The following is a 23,120-nucleotide window of genomic DNA, read 5'->3' on the forward strand; positions in this document are numbered from 1 at the left end:
AATATGCCTATCCGACAGCTAGAACGAGGAATTACGTCGTCTCCATTCACAGCATTTCCATCTGCAACGTTCAACAACATTGGGCAACTAAAAGAGTCCCTGTTCCCCGCAGGTAACCCTGTGGCAATAACACACTCCAGTCCAGTCTCTCTGTTTTAATGAAAATGCATTGTTGATACAGTTTATTGCAGGTTCATGCACCTTTTTTTTTTTAGAGTCAAATCACTATATTAGTCTCTCTCCTATATAACCATGAGTTCTACAGAGCCTGTTTCTTTACAGTTCACTTTCTAAACAACAACAGACTAACACCATTGCTACAGTCAGTATATTATAGTAGTAGTTGCTGCTGTGATAAAGGAGATCAACTGCTCCACCCTGATCCAAGGAAGAGCAACACATGTCACATTTCATACAATTCTCATACATCAACTGATCAGTCATCTAGTGCCAAGTCCACATACTGCTACAAGCAGCTGGAGAACGACTGATTCTGTACGTAATGCTTAAGAAAGGAGACGTGGTCCAGGGGATTAAACCGAGTGCAGTGCATACTTATTTGTGATAGATGATTTGTAAATGAGTGATTCAGAGCCTTGCTCGGTCCCTTCCCCTCGAACACACCGGGCTCCTGTCATTGGCCTTTTCCCTCATCTCTTTCAATGTGTTTTCAGAGGGAAGTGAGGACACGCTGATAGACACACTGAGAAAAAGCCACAGAGGAAGCACCTGGGGACAGGGATTCTCCAGCTTCAGGCAACACTTCCTCTTTACTCTACAGTAGGTCAGGCTTCATAACCCAAGGCCTAGGAGGACTAGCCTGGTCCTAGACAGTACAATCAGAACATGGGACCAGGCTACGAAAAGGCATAGGACTAGCCTGGTCCCAGACAGTATAAACATATCAGGGACCAGGATACAAAAAGGCATAGGACTAGCCTGGTCCTAGACAGTACAAACAGATCAGGGACCAGGATACAATAGGCCTAGATGGACTAGCCGGGTCCCAGACAGTACAAACAGATCAGCAACCAGGCTAGGAAAGGCCTAGATGGACTAGCCTGGTCCCAGACAGTACAAACAGATCAGCAACCAGGCTAGGAAAGGCCTATATGGACTAGCCTGATCCTAGACAGTACAAACAGATCAGGGACCAGGCTAGGAAAGCACATGGAAGGATTTCACCCCAGCAGAGGAAACGAGCAGCTTCATTTGCATATTATACATATACCTTAAAAAAAATACAAGATAGCGGTTATACTGTTACCTGCCCTCAGTGACTTGTCTAATAGACCACTAAACTATCACCTGGGCTCCACCTCCCCGTGTTAATTCATCAGATAAGAGTCCTCTGTAGGGGCTAACTCATCTTAATCATTATGAAGCATGATTCAGTTCACAGTTGTATAACACAAACATAATTCATCTGGATTGGATTAGCCCATTCTGTAATCTACATGAGTTTAGACCAATTTGGACCATAACTGACAAGTTATATACAATCACCGTGACTAACAAGAGCTTTTAAATACAGCTTTGTCAAAAAGAAAACTAACATAAAACAAGTTTTTTTGAAATAACCCTGTTTTAAGTGCAGAATTAGTGAGCAACTTTCTCTAGGCCAAATGATGGTGTGTGTTGTGTTGTGTGTCTAGGAGCCAAACTCAATGGTCTCCTCGGTGATGGGTTTGAAGTCGTAGTTCCCTCTCCCGTCCATGTGAAGGTAGTACTAAAATAACAACAAAAAACAAAGCTCTCTCATTTCAGCCAAACAGGATTCACTTCTTGAATTGTTAAATCATGTGCAACAATCAATTATTATTATTTTTTTTAAAGCACATTCTGTACAAAGTGCATGGTTGGGGCTACACCAGAGGAACTTAAACAAACCCTTGCCTACATGACAAATGAAACAAAATATACATATTTTAAAACTGCCAGAAGGAGTTCCCCCACAATAATCTCCCAGAGCATTCCCAACAGTATACGGACACATCGGTAGCAACAAACTCCCCAATGTCCCAGTGTTTCCAGAAAACGATTGCGATCTTACCTCATGGTGTTTCCACAAAGACTTTCTGTGAGAGACAGTGAACAGACTGATGCCAACCTATTGAAAACAGACCAGGCATAAGCAGCTATACAACCACACCAAACTAGATGGAACCATGCTGCAGACAACTTGTACGTAACGTATATTATTATTTATTAAAAACTGGAGAATTATAAAAAAGAGGGATTTAGAAGTGGGTAGATGCTACGAGTCCAGGCTAAAGGCTGGAGTGGTGTCCGTACCGTTCTGCAGTGGCTGTAGATGAAGTCCTCCACGTCAACACTTACAGCACTGGTGCACTCATCCAAGATGGCAAACTGGGGCTTGTGGTAGAACAATCGGGCCATCTACAGACACACATGAAGCAGACCAAACAAAGTCAATGGCTGTGTCCCAAATCTGTCTTGGCATACTACTTACTAAAACTACACTGAACAAAAATAAAAAGCAACAATTTCAAAGATTTTACTGAGTTACAGTTCATATGAGGAAATCGTTCAATTGAAATAAACAAATAAGGCCCTAATCTATGGATTTCACATGACTGGGAATACAGATATACATCTGTCTGTCACAGATACATTAAAAAATGAAATAATGGGCCTCAGGATCTCATCACGGTATCTCTGTGCGTTCAAATTGCCATCGATAAAATGCAACTGTGTTCGTTGTCCATAGCTTATGCCTGCCCATCACCCCACCATGGGGCACTCTGTTCACAACAATGACATCAGCAAACCGCTCGCACACACAATGCCATACACGTGGTCTGTGGTTGTGAGGCCGGTTGGATGTACTGCCAAATTCTCTAAAATGATGTTGGAGGAGGCTTATGGTAGAGAATTGAACATTCAATTTATATGGCAACAGCTCTGGTGGACATTCCTGCAGTCAGCATGCCAATTGCATGCTCCCTCAACTTGTGGCATTGTGTGACAAAACTGCACCTTTTATTGTCCCCCAGCACAAGGTGCACCTGTGTAATGATCATGTTGTTTAATCAGCTTCTTGATATACCACACCTGTCAGGTGGATGGATCATCTTGGCAAAGGAGAAATGCTCACTAACAGGGACAAACAAATTTGTGCCCAAATTTTGTGAAAAATAACCTTTTTTGTGCGTCTGGAAAATTTCTGGGATCTTTTATTTCAGGTCATGAAACCAACACTTTACATGTTGCGTTTTATATTTTTGTTCAGTGTACATACTAAGTACTAATGGTACTATTTAGTTTAATCTAAACGCAATAAGCAACACATACTAGGTTCCTCCTACATTTTCAAAATGTCACATCCTATAAAACGTTCTATGTTCATATACCCTAAATGCCTACTATTTCGAAGGCCAGTATGGGTGTCACTCTGTGATAACGTGATGATAGGAGTGTGTGAACTAACAAATGGTAAAGTACTTCCAATGAGGTACGAGACACCATTTTGATTGTAATTGTTTTTTATAACAAATGAAACTATTCCATTAAGGAAGAAGTATTCCTCTCATCCGTCTTACCGCCATCCTCTGCTTCTCTCCTCCACTGAGGACGTCCATCCAGTCCTGCACGGTGTCCCAAGTCCCCTCCCTGTCCAGGATGTGACCCAGCTGGACATTGTCCAGGTAGTCCTTCAACACCTGGTCAGAGATTCCTTTTCTCTTCTGTTCCTCGTAGGTGTCAGGGTAAATCACCTGATCCCTCAGCGTGCCAAGGGTCATGTACGGTCTCTATAATAGGATTCAATAAGTCAAAAAGGTCATGTAGGGTCTGTACAATAAGATGGAAGAGGTCAGAGGTCATGGATGGTCTCTACAACGAGATTTAAGACAGACAGACTAGAGTTGGATGCCAATTTGCCAAAACATGGAACAGAATACAGTAATAGGGGTGTAACGGTTCACTAAATCCACGGTTCGGCATTAAGTTTTTGGGGCAACGGTTCGGGTTTCAGTGCAGCAGCGGAATTAAATACCGTTCACAACGTTCAGCGTTCCTTCCATTGTCTGTTGTGACAGGATTGTTATTTTGGGCTTCTCAAGTTGTCACTCTGATGCTGCGTTTGTAACTATGTGGGAGGTGGTAATTTACCAGTTGTGAAGTCGTAAATACGAATTGGATGCATTCACGCGATTGAACTAGTTGAGAAACGCCGATTGGCTAATGGCCAATGAGCTGTGTCAACCATAAACTAAAAGTACAGCTGTCAAGCTCGTAAACAAACGATAGAGTTCAAAATGTGTATTTAATAGATTGCTTTTTATAAATAATGTGTTGTTGCATTTAACTGCCGAAAATGCTGTTATAAGGGACCATTTCCTTAGTAGGTGATGTCAGAGGTCACCATGTGTGGAGAAGTGCGTGCTCTGCATGATGGGCGAGTTTCCCACGAGTAACTACCAGTTGGAGGGCCGTTCAAGTGGATGTTTCCCAGTCCTATGTGGTAAATTCCCACTTCCATCTTGGTTAGGAACGCACCATGACACTACCTTCTTCAGTGCCAGATTCACACTTGTGACTCTCATAAAGGGGGCGTGTCTGTAGCACGGTAAATCCCCCACTCCGGGGTCATGTGACAGGCTGTCACTTAAGTATGTGTAACACAGGGTGTATTAGCCAATTAATTGAACACTTTGGCTTGCTTATATAGAGCGGATACTACCCGTTTATTGAAATGAGTTCGTCTCTTTCACGAGGTGCTGAAAATCCCGTATTCTCAACCACCGAGACTGGGTTTATAGACACGGATATGGGCCCAAAGACTGTAAAAAATATAAACATAGCCTATCAATCATTCTTGTAATTTCTTTGGCCCGGTCAGAATCAGCTGCCAAGGGCTGCTTGAATGCAGAGGGAGGCCATGTCGTGTTGTCTCTTGCTCCGGTATACTGGGATGACGTCGGTGTAAAATGTGTCAACATATTTGTGGTGTTGGCAGCTGCATTGGCTATTCTTTCAGAGCGTTTGCGACATACTGTCGACGTTTAATCCACAACTCTCTTTCCATCGGGGTTGTAATCTACTGAGAAGACAAAATGTTCCTACATTGGAAATTTAAAAACGAAGGTTGAGGATCGACCCCATCACTCACCATAGTACAGAACTACTTCCCGTCTGCGCCTCACAAAAGGACCGTTTGAAATGTGCCAGTTGATATTTGAATTTTGATAAGGTGTGCATGGGCTGTAGTTGTTTTAACGGTAAAGCTTGAAAATGTTTTTTTTCCCAGCTCGGTTTTACTCAACAGGCATAGGCCTACGACGCAGTTGGGTTTCCAGTGCGGACCAAACCGAGGTTCCATACCAAACGGTTTGGTACAAATACGTTACATCCCTAATTGGTAATATAAAATACTCAAGGTGTCCATTTAGTTACCTGAGGAACATAGAAAAGCTTCCCTCTCTCAGGCTTGGTCAGCTGTCCTCCAAACAGAGGCCAGAGCTATGGAGAAACACACTGAATTTTATCTCCAGGGCTTACTCTTAAGCGACTTCAACCAAAATAATTGATTTTGTTGCAGTATTTCCATTCTCACAGGCACAGTCATATCAATAGACTATCAAACTGAACAGTCATCACCTCTCCCAGGACTCTGAAGAGTGAACTCTTGCCACAGCCATTGGGCCCACACACCAACACGTTGGTACCAGACCTCACCTGGGGGCAGGGGTTAAAAAGAGAAAGAATAAGCTCATTGTAACATCCAGCGTGACCCTTCAAACTTTGAACGTCAACAATACTTCAACATCACTCATTAAAATCAAAAAGTGGTTTGAACATTCCCGACTTTAAAATACAAAAATGTTCTTTATGTCAAACTGACTGAATGACTAAACTAGTGGCACACATTCATTAGAGAGGCACTCCACAGTCATGTTAGTTTTAAACTATCTTGATAACACACAGGTCTATTTTGCTAACCAGATGTTCTCAGTGAGACTAACCAGGATAAAGAAAAGAGAGAGATGCCTACTTCAAAGGTCAGGTCCTTGATCAGGATATCTCCATTGGGTGTTGCTAGTGGTGTGTGTTCAAACCTGCAACACCAAAACAGTCAAGACACTGCTCTTACTGACCACTCATCCTCAGAAAACCCCTTGGCCGTTTGGTCGTGTACAACTTCAGTGAGGTAAACATATTAAAGAGAGATTTTATGCATCCAATATTATGTACAGAAATAACCTGAGGCTTGTCACACATACTTGATGATGTGGTCAACGTTGATGATCTGTCCGCTGCCCGGGACCAGCGGGACTCTTTCTACGGCTTCTGATTCCTTGTCCTGATGAGAGACCATGGTGCGCTCGTACTTCCCAGAGTTCAGTTCCTTCAGAACCTTCATGAGCTCCGTGATACGCATGGTGAACCTGGGAGAAGAAGGGAGACAAGCCTAGCTCAGAACACCTCCTACCTGTTAACTCGAAATGACACAACGACAAAGTTCCAGTTTAACAAAGTTTACTCTACTATATGAACACACTACAAGGTAGCCATTACACTCCAGGCTAGGTCCAACAACCACTCGACTTCCTGCGCATGCGCACTCTTGACTGAGTGATAGCCCCGTAATAACAGAAATATAGGGATACTTAAAACATGAACTTAAGAATCTCCCCCTTTTCTTTAAAGACAAATAAAACATCAACAACATAATTAAATGTCCAAGTATTATTCAAGATCCCCATTACAAATGGGTTGTGTGACAGTTTTTATTTGTATTACTCAAGCTGCCACTTTCCATTACTGAGAGCTGTAGGAGCGAGAGCCTGTAGGAGCACAAGACGGGATGCTCCTTTTTTAGTCAGACAGTCAGCAAGCTGTTCCTTTGTGGTCGACCACAGAATCCGCTGGATTCTCTGTGCTTGAATAAGTTCCTTGATGCTGCTAATCTCAAGACGAAGTCTTTTCTCTGTGACAGACTTGGTTGACTTCACAGCATCAACTAATGAGTAGTTGTCAGTGACACAAACTACAGGTAGAATGTGCCGTTTTGTCTCACCAGTGGTAAGCTCTGAGAACAGAGTTGCAAGAAAGATCGCATTGTCAATTCCATCCGCAAGAGCAAGTGTTTCTCCAGCAAGTGTGCTTCGGACAACCCTTCTGATCCTTTTTGACTGCCAACAGATGGGTGAGAATCTTCCTCCTTCACCCATTAACACGATTAGATGTCCACCTTGTGTGCCTCCATCTGTAAGGTTCCCTAGCGAAGCATCTCTGAAGACAACTAGTTTCAAAGAGTCAGTTTCAAAGAGTCATCTTTTCCAACATGCTGAAACTTTAAAGTCACTTGTTGTGATTTCAGTTTACGAACAACTTTGTTTGCCTCATGAATGGTTTGTACAGTGGCGTGTTTTGTGTTAGATGCCAAGTTGCAAACATCAAACATCACATCAGGTCTACTCTGTCTAGCAACCCATAGAATTTGACCTATCTTCGACCTCAATTGATCAGCTTCAATTCCACATAGAGGGGAATTCCTTTGTACGGCTCTTGAAGAATCCATGTGGATGGGTTGAAGATTCTTGATATAGCTCTCCTGTTGCATCAGTATTGTTTCATCAACTGTAATAATTTTTGTTATGTTGGCATAGAGTTTATCATGCTCTTCATGGAAAACAGCTTTGAGGTTTGGAATCACAGTTGTAGCAAAGGTCTGTGAGCCACCCCAGATAAAGTCATCAACATGACAGGCAAGTACTCCAGTCACATTGCAGTCTTGATCAAGCCAATAGAAGACTGCAGGGTCCACTTGTGACATTTTTCCACCTGTATTCAGCATTGTTGCCTTGACTTTGTTGTACCAGTAGAGTGATCCATCTGCCAGTCCATACACACACTTTTTTAGTTTCCACAGTGTTCCTTCGCTTTTAGCTTCGGGCGGAGGTCGGATGTGAATGTCCCTTGACAGCTCTGTTCCCTGCAAAAATACAGATTTGATGTCTATGGAATTAAGTTTCCATTTTTTTCTGGCAGATCACTGACATCAGCAATCTGAGTGACTCTGAGGCGCATGTCGGTGAGTCTTTTGGGAATTCTTTAGCAGCCAGCTCCTCAAAACCTCTAGCCGTGCTTTAGGCACTATTCCAGTTAAGGATTCTTTAAGGGTACACACCCACCTTGTTGAGACACATTTTTGACCAATGTCTTTGACTTCCTCAAACACTCCATTTTTTCTCCAATTACTGAGCTCATCTAGCTTAGCTGAGTCAAATGACACGTCCTTTGTTTCAAGTACATCATCATTTTGAATGTCATTCTGTTTTTCTCGATTTTCCATTGGTTCAATTCTGATATTATCTACAAATGACAGGTCAGCTGACCCTGTTGTACCAGAAAGTGTAGTTGGTTCAGAGTACTGCAAGTTGTACCAGTTCTGGTGTTTTCCTTTGGCTTTTCCTGCTCGTCCAATGACGGTTGCTGTGTGTGGAATACCACTTTCTCTGTCCATGTATTTAACAGTTTGTCCAGTTTTCAGATTGGAACAACCATGTTCTCTTAACACATGGGGCTGTTGTTGAATGTTTTCATCATTTGAACCCTCAACAGTATTACCTGTGGCATGGTTGAAGGTCTCTGCTCCATTTCCTGTGTCAGTTTCAGTGTCCATATCATTGGATGCGACATCTGGTAGGTTTGTGTCTGTTACTGTGTCCTTTTTGTCATTTACATTAGGAGACTGATTCTCAGCAACAGCCCCTCTATCTTGTTGATCATTTACTTTCCGCAATCTTGAGTGATGCACCCGTGTCTCACAAATATCACCACACCATCTTGGCCAATGACTACTCCCGGTCCTTTCCACTCTTGACAGTCAACTCGTTTGTAGTACACTCTGTTTCCAGTCTCGTACTTCTCATCAGTGGGTCAAAGCTGTATACGCAGGGCACTGCGAATTCTCTCTGAACACTACTTTTCTCGCTGCATGTAGTGCTGAAAGGTGCTGTCCCACCCATGCACTCACACTGGTCCCTTCTAGTGCTGGTGGCTTGTCAACCAGTACTGAGGGAAGATTAGGGTTCTGCCCGAACACTAGTTGATATGGGCTGTAACCATGAACATTGTGCATTGAGTTTTTTTGCCATCAAAGCCCAATCTAGGGCTGTGTTCCAGTCACATCCATTGTCTTGCTTCACTTTCAGCATGATCTCTGTGAGTGTTTGATTGTGTCTCTCCAGAAGTCCATTGCTCCATGGACTGTATGCAGCAGTTGTCTTTACTTCCATGTTGAAGTTCTCTGCCATTTCTCTTATTTCATTATTATTGAATTTTCCTCCATTGTCACTGTACAATTTCTGTGGTGGGCCATGCACACTTATCCAAGAATGAATGAAGTGCTTGACGATTTCACTGGGTTTCTTTGTATTCACAATGCTTCCAGCACTAAAGCGTGTGAAGTGGTCGATTATGTGAAGGTACCACTGTTCGAAATCAATGATGTAGTCTGCCATTGCAACCGAAATATCTCTCGTAACACTGTCAAAGTTTGAATATGCCTCGTAGGCACGGTCTTTCTCTTCTTTGAGAAATACAGAATCCAGTGCTGTGATCAAAGTTCCCATACCGTCATCCTTGTTCAAATCCTCAACGGATATTTCCATATATTTCCAGTGCTGTATCTCTCGCTCTTCCCTCCAGTGATAATACCACCGCGAGTGCTTGCTTTTTCGCGTCCAGATTAGTAACGCGTATCCAGATTCCCAGTTCATTTTTCCAACTTTCGTACGACCTCTTCTCGTGGAAGCGACGTGGCACGTTGTAGTTAGAAACCATCCTCTGCTACCAATGTTAACTGGAAATGACACAACGACAAAGTTCCAGTTTAACACTACCCAAGCACTACGGAGGGAAAGCATGGCCGGCACTGATGGAAGAACGAAGTGGTCATGGAAAGATAAGGGAGTTTTGTGGTCTATGGCTAGAGCAGGCTACTACTTTGAATTATAAATGGAATTTAATAAAAAATTAAAATTGAATATGTGGTGAAGAGAGAAGTCTCACCCAGAGAGCCTGGTCATCTCTCTACCAGCCAGTACGATCCTTCCCAGAGCCTGGGACATCCTCAGTAGCATCCTGCCACTCTGATAGTAGTCTTCCAGCAGCTCAGGTTGGCTGCTGTTCATGTGACGGGGGTCGGCTAGGTTGAGGAAGGGTCGACTCACCACCAGGTAGCCCACCACAGTGGCTATGTCTGAGGGAAGGAAGAGACCCAGGCACGGGGTTAGTATAGAGGTGTTGTTATAACAATGCTATTATGTTCGCCTGGCCAAGCAACAATAAATGTGGAGGCTGGACAGTGGCGAGTTGGAGAAGTGCAGAAACCAACTGGCCGCCATTTACAGATGTAAATGATGATATCACCATATTAATCTGTAGGGTTAAACATCAGATCTCTGGCTATGTAACTGATAATATCACCATATTAATCTGTAGTTTTAAACATCAGATCTCTGGCTATGTAACTGATAATATCACCATATTAATCTGTAGGGTTAAACATCAGATCTCTGGCTATGTAACTGATAATATCACCATATTAATCTGTAGGGTTAAACATCAGATCTCTGGCTATGTAACTGATAATATCACCATATTAATCTGTAGGGTTAAACATCAGATCTCTGGCTATGTAACTGATAATATCACCATATTAATCTGTAGGGTTAAACATCAGCTCTTACACTTGGCGATCAGGCTGTCCACGAAGCCCATGGAGAAGCGGAAGAAGATAAACTTGTGTAAATGGTCGACCTGAGAAGACGGAAAGTATCACAGCATTATTAAAACACTTTTTAAAAACTCAACAAAAAATCTGCATTTTGTCCGTGAAGACAGAAGTGAACGCAGATCTTTAATGTACCTTGGACTTACACACAGGACTAACGGTAACTCACCAGTTTCTTAAATGTTGCGTGAATCGTCTGTTTCTCTCTCATGTTCCCGTTGTAGAAGGCGATCTCCTCACTAAGACAAAACATAACATGTTTAAACATCATGACAGGGGTGATTTAACAAGTTTTAACTTCAAAATCAAAAAGCACTGTATTGCCAACCCATGATGTACTCAGATCCAGGCCTTCACACCTGTTGGTGATGAGTCGTGAGTTGACATATCGGTACTCTCCCTCGTAGCGCTGCTCTGTCACCGTCATCTTACCGATGGGTCGCCGCAGTCTGGTCAGGAACAGGCCTGAGATCAGCAGGTAGGCCATCATACTCGCTGGGCCCTGAGGGGAAACGGTGACATCACATCCTGTTAATGCCAATGCATTAAATATATATATATATAGATAGAAGTATTTCAGTACATTCTAAAACCTGAAATGGAATCTATTGGTTGCTTCTGGAATATGAATTGGTATTCACCTGGGCACCGATGGCAGACGTCAGCTTGAAGATGTACAGTCCAATGTCCAAGAGAGGCTAAAGGGGATATGCCGTAGTGTTAACATGTGACACTACGTAGACCTCCCTGGTGGAGTAGGAGCCTGAGGGCACACAGTGTGTTGTGAAATCTGTCAATGTATTGTCCAATTATATAAACTGCCTTCATTTTTTGCCTGGGACCCCTGGAGGAGTTGCTGCTGCCGTGGCAGGAACCAATGGGGATCAACAATAAATACAAAGACAGCAGCTTTCAGCAATATCATGATTTACACAACAATGATAGACTTAAGGTGTACTACAAGAACCATACAAATTCCTAACAGACACCTTGGAACCACACACACACGAGAAGCTATAGACAAGAATGTATACTTTGGTCTTAAACAAACAGTAGTCAGCATGATAGTTTAGGTGTACTCTACAGTACCTTGCTGAGGTTGGAGTAGAGGTCCACCACGCTGTTACAGAACCTCTCTACGTCCTGAGTCAGCAGCTGGTCGGCGTTAGCGATACGGTTATCCAGGTTGCCCATTTTGTAGTACGTGTATCCTCTGGGGATGACAGACATTTTGAGTGAGTTTATTTACAGACAGACTATGGGAATGTAAGGTTATGAGAAGAGGCAGTAGACAGTGCAGTAGACAGCGCAGTAGAGGGTAGACTGACTATGGGAATGTAAGGTTATGAGAAGAGGCAGTAGACAGTGCAGTAGACAGCGCGGTAGACAGCGTGGTAGAGGGTAGACTGACTATGGGAATGTAAGGTTATGAGAAGAGGCAGTAGACAGCGCGGTAGACAGACTGACTATGGGAATGTAAGGTTATGAGAAGAGGCAGTAGACAGTGCAGTAGACAGCGCGGTAGAAAGCGTGGTAGACAGTAGACTGACTATGGGAATGTAAGGTTATGAGAAGAGGCAGTAGACAGCGCGGTAGGCAGTAGACTTGCAGACAGTGCGGTAGACAGTAGAATGTAGACGGGGCGGTAGACAGCGCAGTAGACAGCGCAGTAGACAGCAGTAGACAGCGCAGTAGACTGACTATGGGAATGTAAGGTTATGAGAAGATGCAGCAGACAGTGCGGTAGACAGCGCGGTAGACGGTAGTTAGTGCGGTAGACGGTAGACAGCGCGGTAGGCGGTAGACAGCGCGGTAGGCGGTAGACAGCGCGGTAGGCGGTAGACAGCGCGGTAGGCGGTAGACAGCGCGGTAGGCGGTAGACAGCGCGGTAGACAGCGCGGTAGACGGTAGACAGCGCGGTAGACGGTAGACAGCGCGGTAGACGGTAGACAGTGCGGTAGACAGCGAGGTAGGCGGTAGACAGTAGACAGCGCGGTAGACGGTAGACAGCGCGGTAGACAGTAGACAGCGCGGTAGGCGGTAGACAGCGCGGTAGACAGCGCGGTAGGCGGTAGACAGTAGACAGCGCGGTAGGCGGTAGACAGCGCGGTAGGCGGTAGACAGCGCGGTAGACGGTAGACAGCGCGGTAGACGGCAGACTTGTAGACAGTCTGGTAGACAGTAGACTTGTAGACAGCGCGGTTGGCGGTAGACAGTGCGGTAGACAGCGCGGTAGGTGGTAGGCAGCGCGGTAGGCGGTAGACAGCGCGGTAGGCGGTAGACAGCGCGGAAGGCGGTAGACAGTCTAGTAGACAGTAGACAGTGCAGTAGACAGCGCGGTAGGCGGTAGACAGTGCGGTAGACAGTCTGGTAGATAGTAGACTTGTAGACAGTGCAGTAGACAGCGCGGTAGGCAGCGCGGTAGGCTGTAGACAGCGCGGTAGACAGTAGACAGTGGGGTAGACAGTAGACTTGTAGACAGTGCAGTAGACAGCGCGGTAGGCAGCGCGGTGGGCTGTAGACAGTAGACAGCGCGGTAGACAGTAGACAGTGGGGTAGACAGTAGACTTGTAGACAGTGCAGTAGGCGGTAGACAGTGCTTACTTGAGGTACTCGTCGTAGAGGTGTTTGGTTAGCCTCACTCTGAACCTCAGCTTCAGCTCATTCAGACCCAGCTTCAAGAAGTTATTCACCAATGCAATCTGTCAGTCACAAAACATACACAATCAGCTCTTCATCAAAACACAACCTACAAGCTTAGTCCTACTGTCCAAACACAGATGAAATCTGGATTAGTTCAATCCATGGGCAAAGGGACGGTTTAATACAAAGCATGCAGAGAAAATGAAATACCAATTGTCTAGAGGATAAGACACATTCTGTAAAAATGTACATATACAAACATAATATTCTCCAGTTTTCCAGGCAATGTATGATCGTATTTGATGTTTATTGCAAAATGATATTAGGAAGTGATGAGTTACAGTATAAAAAGGGAAGTTACGGTTAATATGCAGTCAATATTATTACGCTAATAATATCAGACCTCTGAGAATTTACAACAAAAGACAAATTAGTAAGTCTACTGGAGTCTTCGCTGTACAACTAACCAACTACTGTAAAATGACATTTATATCAGAGGCAAATAAAATCAACAGACATCTATAAAATCGAGTCAATATTCGATGCAATGAAATACCAAAAACACACTTACAAGTGGCATGACTTTGCAAAAGTTGAACAAGTAGTTCTTGAAATCGGCGTTGGAACGACCGATAATTGCGCTGCAGACCAAAACATACACAAGAACGAACCGACTTGGTCAGTGAATGGGACACACAGCTAGGCAAGATATTGGCAGATTAATGAATTTCACCTGTAATGACAGTGCCTAGGTTTTAGCCTCAGTCAAATCTGTTTATGCTTCAGCCATGATGGTCATGGAAAAACACGTTAACTCAAGCACATACAGCACCGGTCAAACGTTTGGACAAACCTACTCATTCCAGGGTTTTTCTTTATTTTTTTTTTCATTGTAAAATAATAGTGAAGACATCAAAACTATTGAATAACACATATAGGATCATGTAGTAACCAAAAAAAGTGTTAAACAAATATATTTGTTTAATTTAATTATATTTGAGATTCTTCAAAGTAGCCATCCTTTGCTTTGATGACAGCTTTGAACACACTTGGCATTCTCTCAACCAGCTTCATGAGGTAGTCACCTGGAACGCATTTCAATTAACAGGTGTGCCTTGTTAAAAGTTGATTTGTGGAATATCTTTCCTTCGTAATGCATTTGAGCCAATCAGTTGTGTTGTGACAAGGTAGGGGTGGTATAAGGGAAGATAGCCCTATTTGGTAAAAGACCAAGTCCATATTATGGCAAAAACAGCTCAAATACGCAAAGAGAAATGACAGTCCATCATTCCTTTAAGACATGAAGGTTAGTCAATCCAGAACATTAAGAACTTTGAAAGTTCCTTCAAGTTCAGTCGCAAAAACCACCAAGCGCTATGATGGAGCTAGCTCTCACAGGAAAGGAAGACCCAGAGTTCTCTCTGCTGCTGAGGATACGTTCCTTAGAGTTAACTGCACCTCAGCTTGCAGCCCAAATAAATGCTTCAGAGTTCAAGTAACAGACACACCTCAACATCAACTGTTCAGAGGATACTGCATGAATAAGGCCTTCATGGTCAAATTGTTGCAAAGAAGAGACTTTCTTCGGCCAAGAAACACGAGCAATGGACATTAGACCGGTAGAAATCTGTCCGTTGGTCTGATGAGTCCAAATTTGAGACTTCTGGCTCAAACCGCCGTGTCTGTGAGACGCAGAGTAGGTTAACGGATGATCTTCATGTGTAGTACCCACCGTGAAGCATGGAGGTGGTGGTGTGGGGGTGCTTTGCTGGTGACACAGTCTGATTTATTTAGAATTCAAGGCACACTTAACCAGCATGGCTACCACAGCATTCTGCAGCGATACGCCATCCCATCTGGTTTGCGCTTAGTGGGACTATCATTTGTTTTTCCCAACAGGAAAATGACCCAAAACACACCTCCAGGCTGTGTAAGGGCTATTACTAAGAAGAATGATGGAGTGCTGTATCAGATGACCTGGCCTCCACAATCACCCGAACTCAACCCAATTGAGATGATTTGGGATGAGTTGGCAGCCAACAAGTGCTCAGCATATGTTGGGAACTCCTGCAAGACTTTTGGAAAAGCATTCCTCATGAAGCTGGTTGAGAGAATGCCAAGAGTGTGCAAAGCTGTCATCAAGGCTAAGAGTGGCTACTTTGAAGAATCTAAAAATCTAAAATATATTTTTATTTGTTTAACACTTTTTTGGTTGCTACATGATACCATATGTGTTATTTCATAGTTTTGATGTCTTCACTATTATTCTACAAAGTAGAAAATAGTAAAAGCAAAGAAAAACCCTGGAATGAGTAGGTGAGTCTAAACTTTTGACTGGGACTGTACATAGCAGGTGACCAGGCTAGCAGTCATGAGAGCGGGAAGAAAGTAACAATCAAACAAATGTAGATAGAGGACTTTGATAATTCCCCTTTACAGCCTAGCTTGTGTGTTGCTGTATTGGCCATGAGATGTGTGGAAGCAGAGGAGCTCTGATATGAGCAATTTCTGTTTATACTACAGGCAAGTCAGTTAAGAACAAATTCTTATTTCCAATGACAGCCTACCCCGGTCAAACCCGGATGACGCTGGTCCAATTGTGCGCCACCCTACGGTACTACCAATCACGGCCGGATGTGCCACAGCCTGGATTCGAACCAGGGACTGTAGTGATGCCTCTATGTACTGAGATGCAGTGTCTTTGACCGCTGCGCCATTGGAATAACCAATCACAATTAGCCATACTGGGTAAGCGTTATGGCCTGATGAGCCTAGTCGTGAACTATGTTAAAACGATCAGAAACATTCAAAACAACTTATTGGTTTTATAGGTTTGAGTTGTGTGAACCACCACGTGGAGGAGACTTACAGGTATGACAGCAATGTAAGAATAAAACTGATTCTTGAACAGATTGCTATGTCTGCTAATGATGCCACTGTGGGAGATTGATGTCTTTCAATCAATTCCTGTGCAGGAAAATACATATGATACGGGGCTGGATTCCCAGACCCAGAATAAGAATCATCCTGGACTAAAGCGCACTTTAAAATGATTATCTCCATTGAACATGCGTCTTAGCCCAATATTATGCTGAATCTGTGTATGGGGAACCGGACCATCCTATTTTAACCCCCCTTTCAACACTATCACCAAACTCATTGGTCATCTAGCTATAGTGAAGAATCACAGGTCACATGGCAAGTCAGTGTTCTAACCATAGAATTAGAACGCTGTATTCTACCTCGGTGATTCTCACCTTTCAATCATGGTTCCGTTCTGGATCATCCAGACATCACAATATGTCCTGGCCACCAACATGGCAGCTATCAGGAGAAGGTATCCTGTCTGTGATGATAACGGAGGGAGTAGAGAAGTGGAAGGGAACAGACCAGATGAACAAATCCAGCAGATTAAAATACACAGATTAAACAATGCAGCAATGGACAGTTCTTAAGCAAATCAATGTCATGTTGTATTGTAAATAATATGAGCAAACTAGATGAATGACTAATACATGGCAGTTCAAATGTAGAATAGACCTGTCCTTAACCAACATGACCGGTAGAATAGACCTGTCCTTAACAAACATGACCGGTAGAATAGACCTGTCCTTAACCAACATGACCGGTAGAATAGACCTGTCCTTAACAAACATGACCGGTAGAATAGACCTGTCCTTAACAAACATGACCGGTAGAATAGACCTGTCCTTAACCAACATGACCGGTAGAATAGACCTGTCCTTAACCAACATGACCGGTAGAATAGACCTGTCCTTAACAAACATGACCGGTAGAATAGACCTGTCCTTAACAAACATGACCGGTAGAATAGACCTGTCCTTAACAAACAACATGACCGGTAGAATAGACCTGTCTAAACAAACAACATGACCGGTAGAATAGACCTGTCCTTAACAAACATGACCGGTAGAATAGACATGTCCTTAACTAACATGACCGGTAGAATAGACCTGTCCTTAACAAACATGACCGGTAGAATAGACCTGTCCTTAACAAACATGACCGGTAGAATAGACCTGTCCTTAACCAACATGACCGGTAGAATAGACCTGTCCTTAACCAACATGACCGGTAGAATAGACCTGTCCTTAACTAACATGACCGGTAGAATAGACCTGTCTAAACAAACAACATGACCGGTAGAATAGACCTGTCCTTAACTAACATGACCGGTAGAATAGACCTGTCTAAACAAACAACATGACCGGTAGAATAGACCTGTCCTTAACAAACAACATGACCGGTAGAATAGACCTGTCTAAACAAACAACATGACCGGTAGAATAGACCTGTCCTTAACTAACATGACCGGTAGAATAGACCTGTCTAAACAAACAACATGACCGGTAGAATAGACCTGTCCTTAACAAACATGACCGGTAGAATAGACATGTCCTTAACTAACATGACCGGTAGAATAGACCTGTCCTTAACAAACATGACCGGTAGAATAGACCTGTCCTTAACAAACATGACCGGTAGAATAGACCTGTCCTTAACCAACATGACCGGTAGAATAGACCTGTCCTTAACCAACATGACCGGTAGAATAGACCTGTCCTTAACCAACATGACCGGTAGAATAGACCTGTCCTTAACTAACATGACCGGTAGAATAGACCTGTCTAAACAAACAACATGACCGGTAGAATAGACCTGTCCTTAACAAACATGACCGGTAGAATAGACCTGTCCTTAACAAACAACATGACCGGTAGAATAGACCTGTCTAAACAAACAACATGACCGGTAGAATAGACCTGTCCTTAACAAACATGACCGGTAGAATAGACCTGTCCTTAACTAACATGACCGGTAGAATAGACCTGTCCTTAACTAACATGACCGGTAGAATAGACCTGTCCTTAACAAACATGACCGGTAGAATAGACCTGTCCTTAACAAACAACATGACCGGTAGAATAGACCTGTCCTTAACAAACAACATGACCGGTAGAATAGACCTGTCCTTAACAAACAACATGACCGGTAGAATAGACCTGTCCTTAACAAACAACATGACCGGTAGAATAGACCTGTCCTTAACAAACAACATGACCGGTAGAATAGACCTGTCCTTAACTAACATGACCGGTAGAATAGACCTGTCCTTAAACAACATGACCGGTAGAATAGACCTGTCCTTAACAAACAACATGACCGGTAGAATAGACCTGTCCTTAACAAACAACATGACCGGTAGAATAGATCTGTCTAAACAAACATGACCGGTAGAATAGACCTATTCTTTATCTAACAACTAGTCATTTTAGAGTTAATTCAGTAGAGGATAAACTCTGATACACCCAACAGATGTCATCACGACCTTGGCTTATCAAACAAACTGATCAGTATGACAGGTCTAGTTGGGCTCTGTGGGTGTTTTTTTTAATACAACACACAAGCTCAGGCAATATCATAGAACATGTAAACTAGAACAACCTTTTGCAAATTAAAAATGGTCAATGATCAACACTTAATGAACTAAAATGTCTGTTGAGACACACGTGCACAGAGGAAGAGATAAGGTGTGGCCGTAAAAGTGACGCAATGAAGGAACACAGCTCTATCTGTAGAAGACAAGGCCATTAGCCGATTACCACAGAGATGAATTACTTCAAGGTTTAATGCTGATCATGTGGTGCTAGAGAACAACGTATCGGCCTAGACATCTACTTACCGGGGAAGTTCATCCATTTTTACACGTGACCTTATATTTTCACTCTTTCTGTGCATGTTAGTTGATCCCCAAACCGTTATTATTATTTTTTAATATAACTTTGTTTCCTTAATTAAGAGTCCTCACTTGCCATTGACTACAATGCATTATGAGAATGTGTCTAAGCATGTTTTAAAGCTCTCCAAAAACATTCCAAACCAACTCCTATTACATCAGAATCTCATTCTGTATAATATCTCTGCACTCAATCCTTGAAAAAAAAAAAAGAAATCGCAAGTGATGACAGCATAATGTGACAACCGATTTTTCGATGTAACATAACATATATTAAAATAAATTGTGTGTGTGTGGGAGAGGGGGGGGGGGGGGGGGGGAAATCTGCTACAAGCACAGAATGAAAATAAGGCCACATGTAAAAACAGGGGAACTTCCCCTTTAATAATATTATTCACATGACATAACAACAGACTTATAAATTGCCACTGGGAACTACTCTGAGCTTCTTTTTTTGTTGTCGTTGCTCAATATGTGACAATATTGGTCTGTAACAACAACAACCCAACCACAAGGCCCACCTCCTTGCAGAACCACCGAGGCACCATGATCCGGATAATCTTGCTGATTCTGAGGAAGAAGACATAGTCCACCGCCGCCCGGTCTTTCTTCGCTGCTTTGTCCTGCACAAATAACAGAGACAATGCAGGTGTCAGGGGACAACTGTGGCATGGAGTTGAACATTTTATACATTTGTTGGATGAATATGTGCTTGTATACTTACTTCATTGCTCAACACCAGTTCTGAGATCCCGTTTTTACTGTAAACGATATACGGGCACACATTCAGATACAAATGTTCCAACTAGACACGTGCAACATCATGCAATGAACACAATACCAAGGCAAAATTGATTTAGTTTCATTATCATCGTAAATCGAGTGTAATGGTGTGTAGGTTGAAGGTAAAAAAAAAAGAGATCACATGGAGTCTTGACACAGCATTTAACTTTTAACGAATGTGCTATTTTTTAAACTGTCCAATAACCTTTTCAAAAATTACATCAAAGGGCAGCAAGCTGCTAATAAGCAACAGTGACTTCTGTTACATTGTTGAAATATTAGCCCTATATTAGCCCAATGATATATCGAGTTTTAACCCTAGATGACTGACTGGGGGGGGGCGCGGTATTGAAACCGCCGCACAGCCATTTTGGTACTCCTCCCTCCGTTGTAAAAAAGATTCAGAAAATGCATTTCTATAATTTATCAAATATCTATATTCGTTTTTGAAAAGTATATTATATATTACAGACACCTTATTACATACTTAAGTTCTATTATGTGAACTGAACATATATAAAAACATTTGTTCAAGTACTATGTTACTATCACCACTACAACAAAGACATACTTCAAAGCACGTAATGTTTTCCTTAAAACATTTTATTGAAATACTGTAGAATTCAATATTTTTTCCCCAATGGAGGACCAGCCAGGTCACCTGTGAAACAAGACAGTATTCGTTATGGGGATGGGAGTAAGAATCAGCCTCTGACTCCAAAGGTCGCAAGTTCAAATCCAGTGTTAGAAAGTTGTCTTTGAGATTTTTGTTTTAAGCCTACCCCTAAACCATTCAGAGTTAATGCCTAACTGTAAGATTTCAGAGTTAATACCTAAACTTACCCTTAAAACACTTCGAGATTTGAAAAAGACGGATGAACGTTTTAGCTCTGTCTTACATCCGAATTATTGGAAGGACTGTTCCTTCTGAGGAGTACCAATATGGCTGCCGGTGGCATTAAAGACTAATTCAAATTAAATAACACTAGCATTTCAGGGTTTATACACATCATTGCGACTATTCCCGCTGCACCGGGGCATAAAGACCTCTATTGTTTGCTAACGAGAATGGAGATTTACATTGACAGCGATATAATAACTTGTTACAACATGCGATATGCACAGCCATCAACCCCTGTTTCTTATAGATGATACCTGCGATATTATACAGCTATAATACCTCACTGACTTTCAGACTTTACACCCGTCAAATGGGACAACGTTTCTTGGCTTGCTGGCCACAAGTTCTCTGACACAATAACCCCTCGCATGGGCGGTCTAGCTACGCACAATTAAAGTACAACAGACATTCGATTATACTTTTTTTCCCCCCGGCAACATACCCGCTTGACTTGCCTCCTCTTCGTCTTCTTTGCTTCAGGATGTATAAAACGAGTAGGACTCCACCAGCTATCGAAGAGTTTTTAGCTGTCAGGTATTTACTGACGGCCGCCATATTACCTACAGTATCAGTGGATCAGTGCGCACCGACTAGCATGCTGGGTAGTGGGAAGGGAACAAATGAGAGTAGTCCCTCACCGCGGACGAGTGAGAGCATAGGTCAGTAGGGTAGAGGCGATGGTTCAATTAACAGACCATGCTATGGCTTAGAAAAAGCAGAACACCTCAGAATAATCATTTTATCCCCGGCTATGTAGCCTATTCTAAAGCCCATGGATAATTATATGACATGAGGATTATTAAAATAAACAAGCTGTATTTGCAAGTGTGAGTGCAGCTTTTATATAGGCTCGGTTATAGCAAGGACATATAAATAAACAATGGCATGACATCATATCGCCGAAAATCATTCACAGAAAACACTTTTTGTTTCTGGATAGGTTGGGTTATTGCTCTCTCTAGCCTACCCTTTGGAGAATGAAAGAGTCACTTTCATGGAGAAACATGTTTTTTTTTATCGTAAACCATACATTTTACGCTTAGTTATAGTGAAACACGTCAAGTCTCGTCTTCTTTTTGACAGCTCGTTGCAAGCGTGATTTTGGTCTTTCAGTAGTAAATCTAGCTATTTTGCCCCAAGTGGTTGAACTCTACCATTGAAATCGTGATATAGAGTGCCTGCTGCTACGTCATCTCAAAGGGCGGGGTTCGGTATGCAATACACTCACTTCTAGGTGTGTGGTACCACCTCACAGATTACTGTAAAAGCAGGTGACAGCACGGTTTATTTGACAATGGTTTTGGTAAGTGGAGTGTGCAAATATGCACCATTGCCTATGCCGTTCTGTACCATCACTCATTCATATATCTCTATGTACATATTCTTTATCCCTTTACACTTGCGTGTATAAGGTAGTAGTTGCGGAATTGTTAGGTTAGATTACTTGTTGTTATTACTGCATTGTCGGAACTAGAAGCACCATGTGTATGTGACTAATAAAATTTGATTTGAAATATAAACTGAGTGTACAAAACATTAGGAACACCTGCGCTTTCTATGACAGACTGACCAGGTGAAAGCTATTATCCCTTATTGATGTCACTTGTTAATAAATCCACGTTATTCAGTGTAGATGAAGCAGGTTAAGTATTTTTTTTTTAAGAAAAAAAAGAAGAGCAACTCTGCTGTATTTTTTCCCCCACGCTCAACAGTTTCCCGTGTTTATCAAGAATGGTCCACCACCAGCCAAAGGATATCCAGCCAACTTGACCCAACGGTGGGAAGCATTGGAGTCAACATGGGCCAAGTTTACCTGTGGAACGCTTTCGAGACCATGTAGTCAGTCCATGCCCCGACGAATTGCCTGTCCTGAGGCAAACTCAGTATTAGGAAGGTGTTCTTAATGTTTTTGTACACTCAGTGTATTTTGCGTGATGCTTACTTGACTAGACTTCTTACTGACCCCTACATTCAAAAGTAAGGTACATTTCTGCATATGACCAAATGTATCGTATTTGCTTATCGTTTATTTGCTTCACATCTATGTGCTTTTATGAAGATTAAAAACATGTTGACTACGTTTCGGCATCACTGTGCTTTCTTCAGGGTCACCCTGAAGGTTTACCCATTATACATTACTGGGAGATATATATATATATTAGTGTGACTCATTTGTATAGCTACATCCATCGTAACAAGAATTATATAACTATGGTGGTCATGTCAACTACTTGTATTGTTTTCTATCTGCTATGACTGATTGGCGGCGC

The 23,120-nt window shown here is 42.6% G+C and overlaps 1 protein-coding gene across 1 annotated transcript; it reads right to left on the minus strand.

Moving 5' to 3' along the window:
* Positions 1 to 140: 140 nt before the first annotated feature.
* LOC129858953 (ATP-binding cassette sub-family D member 3-like) lies at positions 141 to 21,465 on the minus strand. Its single transcript, XM_055928209.1, has 20 exons — positions 21,293 to 21,465; positions 19,891 to 19,927; positions 19,688 to 19,789; positions 16,666 to 16,754; positions 13,980 to 14,049; positions 13,370 to 13,467; positions 11,855 to 11,978; positions 11,407 to 11,463; positions 11,125 to 11,267; positions 10,935 to 11,004; positions 10,722 to 10,791; positions 10,042 to 10,231; positions 6,246 to 6,410; positions 6,017 to 6,080; positions 5,623 to 5,700; positions 5,419 to 5,484; positions 3,564 to 3,773; positions 2,296 to 2,400; positions 2,054 to 2,110; positions 141 to 1,729 (listed from the first exon to the last, which is right to left on the minus strand). Exons 1-20 carry the CDS (start codon positions 21,403 to 21,405, stop codon positions 1,652 to 1,654), a joined length of 1,986 nt encoding a protein of 661 aa, XP_055784184.1. The 5' UTR covers positions 21,406 to 21,465; the 3' UTR covers positions 141 to 1,651.
* Between the last annotated feature and the right edge of the window lie 1,655 nt (positions 21,466 to 23,120).

Source organism: Salvelinus fontinalis, chromosome 7, assembly GCF_029448725.1.
Source record: "Salvelinus fontinalis isolate EN_2023a chromosome 7, ASM2944872v1, whole genome shotgun sequence".
Lineage (NCBI taxonomy): Eukaryota > Metazoa > Chordata > Actinopteri > Salmoniformes > Salmonidae > Salvelinus > Salvelinus fontinalis.